Raw genomic sequence first — 6,182 nt, forward strand, 5'->3', positions numbered from 1 at the left:
TTGAAAAATAAAAAATTTATTTGAATCTGGTGCAATATAAATCTGTAGTGGTCCGTTCCGAATTCATCTTTTGTGTGTGTTGTAAATTACAGAACTTAATTTGAAATATTCACATTGCTCTTTTGAAGAAGCAGAGTTGGAGAGCTTAGTTCGTTGCATTGAGTAAGTAGTGTTGGTTTTTTGTTGTTCTAATTTACGTGCATGCAAACAATTATATATATATTTATATATATATATATATATATATATATATATTATTATTAGAATAATTTTATTTTAAAATATCTGTTTTGTTTTTTAATATTTTGACATATAATCCAGAACTACGGAGAAAATTATTTTAATATTTCTTTAAACAACAAACATCTTCTAAATTCTCATGGTGTCAACATTTCTTTTTCTTTTGTTTTTCTAATATATGTGTAAGGTATTTGTTATATTTTTTTAATATTGAAATTATTTTGTTATTGTACTATTTCGTATAATAATTTTCATTTATTTCAGATTTTAATATTGTTAATTGATTTTATCACAAATTTCATACCAATTTTGAAAAGATAATTTCAGTAATTAATTTTTCGTAATTGTACTATTTGTCATTATGGTGTAACAATAGTTATTGTTATATAAATAATAGTTGCATGTGTTAATATAATTATAATGTTGTTAGCTTCTATTATACTAATAATTATAATTTTGTTAAATATTATATATTTAATAATAATCACGATATAACAATAATAATAGTAATACTAATTAGACTTCTAATAATAAGAAGATGTTTGTGATTTTAATTTTTTTTCAATATTATTATTCAAAAATAATTATATTATTTAAATATACAAAATTGTATTTAATATGACAGATGAGTTAATATTAACGTAATTAATACATATGAAAAATTTAAATATAAAAAATTGTACTATTTCTTATAATAATTTTCATTTATTTCAGGTTTTAATATTGTTCATTTATTTTATCACAAATTTCATATCAATTTTGAAAAGATAATTTCAGTAATTAATTTTTCGTAATTTTATTATTTGTAATTGGTATAACAATAGTAATTGTTATATTAATAATAGTTTCATGTATTAATTGTTGGCTTGCATTATACTAATAATTATAATTCTGATAAATATTATATATTTAATAATAATCATATGATATAACAACAATAATAGTAATAATAATTAGACAATTAATAATAAACAGAAATTTTTAATTTTTAATTTTTTTTCAATATTATTATTTAAAATAATTATATTATTTAAATATACAAAATTGTGAATTATTTTAAATTAAATTCCACAATTTTGAATTCAGGATGAACCGCCACATATTCATATTGCACTAGCTACTAGATTCGAAAGATCTTTTTTATTTTTAAAATAAAAAATCATATTTAAATTTTAATCAAAAAATTGTTGAATCCGATACAATCTGACACAGATTCTTATGAATCCAGAAAAACCTGTACCAGATTGTTATAGATTTGTAAATGCCATCAAATTACTATATTTTTATATATATTTTTGCTTTTTATATTATTGAAAGAAAAAGCCCCCTATAAGATACATAATTGTCCTCTCATAATTATCGAAATAGTTTATAAGGAAACATAAAGGATTTGCAGTTGATGCAAACAACACTTCAAAATGTAACAAACGCAACAAAACACTGTTCTCCTACCACAAACTTTACACAAGGATCTCTCCTATTCAGACTACGTTTCTAGTCATTTGTACACTGAAAGAAGCTAAGAAAATCCCAGCATTCCTCCCCTCCACAACCTAAATAAAACAGCCAAGAATGAATTGCCGCCCAGCCTAGAAGCCAAGATTTATGCTTCCTTGGAACCAAACCAACCTTCTTACCACGGAGTCCAAGTACACAGAAAGTGCATAATTAGATGGGATATGTCCTAACAGTTGATTGGGGACGTTCCCTAACCTCACCAGAATTAGCCTGATATGCTGGTTTCTGCAGAGACTCAGGTGCTTTTAATCGACAAGACTCAGAGAAAAAAGGATCGGAACTTGATGAACTGATTGATCGTGAAGTGGTGGCCAAGCCAGTGTCTGTTCCCTTGGATGTATCAGCATTCGACTTTTTAGCAAAACGCCCACCAGAGCCTCTTTCCCTCCTCAAGGCATGTTGATGTCGGGACTCGTGAAGATAAGGCTGTCGGTTAAAAGAAAAGTTCGTCAATAAAAGTTTTTAGAACAAGCCTTTCTCATGACCAAAGATAGATTCTACTAGAGGTTTATCTGGGGAACCAAAAAAGTTACCTTGCGAGATTTAATCATCTTCTTTTCAAGCTCTGCTTTAGCACGTGACTGTCGTCTTCGCATAATACCGTGGTACTGCTTGGCATTCACATAAACAGGCTCCTCTGTCATTTCCAAGGGCAGCGCCATCCTTGTATTATGGATGTCACATAATTGAGGAACCTGATCAAAAAAGGAATTCTCAGAGCAAAATTGGAAAATGGGTAATTGGTTCCAATGAACGCATTCATATTTCTTCCTTCAAAAGTAGCACTCCAACCCACAGAAGTTAATTTTTGGATGCACAAAATGGAAAGTCGTTCGATAGGATAAAAAACAAAATCATATCAAGTGTTTCTCTTCACAAGATATAACAATGAAAAGCAGAACAACTATCAGTTCATGCACATACCAAAGGCTGCCCATAAGCGGCCACCATTCCTCCATAATAAGGTTCGTAAGGATTTGAAGCACAGCCCTGAAAGGGGTTGTTAAACAAAATAAAATAGATTTCTGGATTACAAAGATGAACTTCAATATTGCTGCCGTGACCATCTGGCGGTCACCAGCCAATATAATTATTTCAAATAGCCAATTTTGAACTTCAATATATCTAGATGGCAACTTTTGTAGTTTAATATTTCTGATAGCAATTTTTAAAATTCAATAACTCTGATTGTGACAATCTTACAATTGAGTGTCCAACAAGCTCAAACTGTTGGGGAAGCTGTGTGAGGCTCCCATCATTTCCTTGATGCAAGCTTGGCGCAACTTGCTGAAGATTCTCCACGTGCCTATAATTCGTATCTGATAGTGACAGACGTGATCACTAGTATTGCACTCATAAACGTCCATGTGGTATTGATCAAAGGAATATTTTCATATGAGTTACTGGGTTATTGAAGCTACCTGGTATAACACTTGGTGAATGTTTGACTGCATCATCATCTTCCTCATTTATTCCACCCACAGATTGTGAGCGGCCATCTGCAGATTGTTCCCGGGATGACGAGTCTGATGCTTTATCCCGCATCATGGCAGGAGAAAAGGAAGTATTTCCACCATTATTCCACCATGTTTCTGAGCATATATAGGAATTGGTAATGTTACACAGCTTAGATTCTACTTGATTAGCACCCTTAGACTTAGGTTGCATGCTCTCCCAATTTGTCCGAGAACTCAGCTGAATCCTTACATTAACCAAATATAAGCCAGACAAAGCCCAGTCAGTTCAAGTGGGGGGAAATTTTCTAAGCATGCAGCCTAAACTTTAATGGGGAAGAAACAGTAATAAATGCTCAGAATAGCAAAACTTTTTTCGTTGTTGGATATTTACTAAGCACAAAAAGCGTCCCTAAAAATTAACAAGTGATGCCATACTCCTGATCAGACATACTTAAACCGACAGCATCTTTATGTAGCCTCATAACCATGCCACAATTTGTTGATAAATAACCATGCCAGCCAGTTACAATTAGCATATAATGTTTCCTATCCAAGAGTTCATACACAGGCATTGATTCAATTTACATTATTCCTAATATGGAATTCCTAATTTCAGTTATAACTAAATTAAAATAAAATTAATCTGAAATACAACATGTACTATTTCACGGATGCTTTCTTCTGAGAATTTAATACCATATAGAAAGAAGAAAAAGGTATCATAGAAAACGCAAAATTCCCATTAATTGGCAATTCTATTTTATGCAATCAGAGGCCAAATACCAGTTTAGTCAAAGAAAAAAGGGCATTTAGAGCTTATATGATCATGATAATATGCTTCCAGTGAGCAAAGAGGGCTTAGAGAAGGCAACATGAGAAAGTATCAAACACAAAGACAGAATTTATAAATGCCTCAAGCCTAACAATAGTTTAATCTAAGAACCTTTATTATGCCCGAAGCCTAACAAATGCTTAATCCATTAACTCACTTATTGATGATGACACTGGACTCAAGCTCAAGAATGCACCAGCACACTGTACTCGCTGAATATACTGAAAAGTTTCAACGTCATCATCATACATTTCCTGATGTACTGGAGAGACTACAAAACTAAAATTGTTCTGTCTTTCCCCAAAGTTCGAGCTCATGCAATGCAAAAAATCCTTCTCTCCCTTTTTCTACTCCAATTTCTTGGTTACTTTACTTTCCCCAACAAGAAACTCACCCTCAGGGATGGAACTGCTGATGGTGAAGAGGGATGCATTCCAGGCAACAAGGATAAACTTCAAGATGCCTCGTTTTAATTGGATCAGGATACATGCACAGGCTGGTCACATGTAAATTTTATCATCTAAGTGCCAATTAGTCCGTCAATCTCATATAGCACAGGATCAATCGAATGGCCCAAACCCCTGGAACCAAAGAGGAAAAAAATCGGGGCCATTTTTATTCATGGTTTGCCTCCCAATTTAAATCCGGGGCCGCCACCGCTGACCTTCAGGGAAATATTCCGACTTCAGTAAAATTCAACTTTACCACTCCAAAAACTAATCTTTCTCACCACATCACAAAACCCAAGTAAAGAAAAACCAAACCAAACAACAATCGAATCACTAATCACACATTCACAATTATCAACCCAACAGAAAATCAAAAACCCAAATCAGAAACGCAATCATATGCAAAATAATAACCATGCAATACCACACACACTAACACTAGGTACTCCTCATGCAAACAAAACAGAGAAGCTGGGTAAATATGGACCTTTACCAGAGATGACTGGTTAGGATTCAAACAAGCCCTATAATTTAGGGGGTGATTTGAGATTGCTTTGAAGAGAGAATTCAGGGACAACTGATATCTGAGGAGAGCTGAAGAGTAAAAATTAAAGATAAATTAAATGCGAATTGCTCATTTTGGGGGAGAGGGAGATCTCAGCGTTGCTGAGTTTTTGATATTCTCACCCCCCAAAATGCACACGGTTGACACCAACCTCAATTTGTCGTATATTTTTATATTAAATAATTAAATAATTTTTTTTCTCTGAAATCAAATTTTTTACGTCTTGTTTATTTTTTACATAAATTTTTAAAATTTATTAAAAAATAAATTTATATATAAACTTCATATTTATATTTTTAAAATTCATAAAAACAAATAGTTACACAATTTTCAAAACATATATATATATATATATATATATATATATATATATATATATATATTTCATTAATATAGTAATTGGATAAATATAATACAATGTATGTTATTAAATCAAGCATCCAACTTATTAAATATATAATAAAATTGAGCCGATTAATCAAATCGGATTATAACAATTAGGCCCAGTTTTATGCGTATGATTAAGTTTGGATTATTTATTAATATTTTGTTTGATTTTTTGTGTAAACTTTACATTGATTATAAGTTTGACTCTTCATTGTTTGTCTTGAAAAACAAATCTATGTCTTGAAGATGGACAATATCTATTTGACTATAGTCACCAACACTGACACAACGTGAACATCAAAATACTCACAATAGATTTTTTTTCTAGATAACTTTTGCTTTCTTCCACCTGTTCGAACAACGATAGTAGATCTAATTTATGATTCACTTGCAAAAAAAAACTAATTAAACTCAGAACAATAGATAAATGCTTTTTGTTAGCTCTTCGCTTCAGATAATTTCAGGCATCAAACAGATGAGTCGTGAAAATTGACCCAGTCAATTCGATATATGATATGAGTCCATTTTGTATAGTTATTTTATTTTATTTTTTTGGAATAGAAATCAAAATGGGAGTTTACGTGATTAATTTAGACAAGTGTTTATAAACATTTTTATAAAAAAAATATTTTTACACAGATTTTAAAATTGTTTTAAAAATAAATATGTTTTATGAAAAAATTTTATGACAAAGTTTTATAGTTAAAAATAATAAAAAGTCGTTTGAACAAATA

The 6,182-nt window shown here is 30.9% G+C and overlaps 1 protein-coding gene across 9 annotated transcripts; it reads right to left on the minus strand.

Moving 5' to 3' along the window:
* Positions 1-1,571: 1,571 nt before the first annotated feature.
* On the minus strand, positions 1,572-5,190 carry LOC140823242 (nuclear transcription factor Y subunit A-1-like). Of its 9 annotated transcripts, none has more exons than XM_073184480.1 (7): positions 4,990-5,186; positions 4,442-4,711; positions 3,180-3,453; positions 2,962-3,077; positions 2,683-2,748; positions 2,292-2,453; positions 1,572-2,184 (listed from the first exon to the last, which is right to left on the minus strand). In XM_073184480.1, exons 2-7 carry the CDS (start codon positions 4,478-4,480, stop codon positions 1,909-1,911), a joined length of 933 nt encoding a protein of 310 aa, XP_073040581.1. In that variant the 5' UTR covers positions 4,481-4,711; positions 4,990-5,186; the 3' UTR covers positions 1,572-1,908. The 9 variants fall into 9 exon arrangements, with proteins under 9 accessions (XP_073040581.1, XP_073040579.1, XP_073040586.1 ...); XM_073184478.1 differs by having other exon boundaries at positions 4,984-5,186; XM_073184485.1 differs by having other exon boundaries at positions 3,180-3,460; positions 4,984-5,186.
* Between the last annotated feature and the right edge of the window lie 992 nt (positions 5,191-6,182).

Source organism: Primulina eburnea, chromosome 2 (genome assembly GCF_022965805.1).
Source record: "Primulina eburnea isolate SZY01 chromosome 2, ASM2296580v1, whole genome shotgun sequence".
In the NCBI taxonomy this organism is placed as follows: domain Eukaryota; kingdom Viridiplantae; phylum Streptophyta; class Magnoliopsida; order Lamiales; family Gesneriaceae; genus Primulina; species Primulina eburnea.

Excerpts from the sequence above, each read along its gene's own strand:
- LOC140823242 (XM_073184480.1), bottom strand. The coding sequence starts at position 4,480 with ATGCATCCCTCTTCACCATCAGCAGTTCCATCCCTGAGG. Across the intron at positions 3,454-4,441 it reads CAGCAGTTCCATCCCTGAGG|CTGAGTTCTCGGACAAATTG; the intron begins GTGAGTTTCTTG and ends GTAAGGATTCAG. Across the intron at positions 2,454-2,682 it reads CCGCTTATGGGCAGCCTTTG|GTTCCTCAATTATGTGACAT; the intron begins GTATGTGCATGA and ends TTTTTTGATCAG.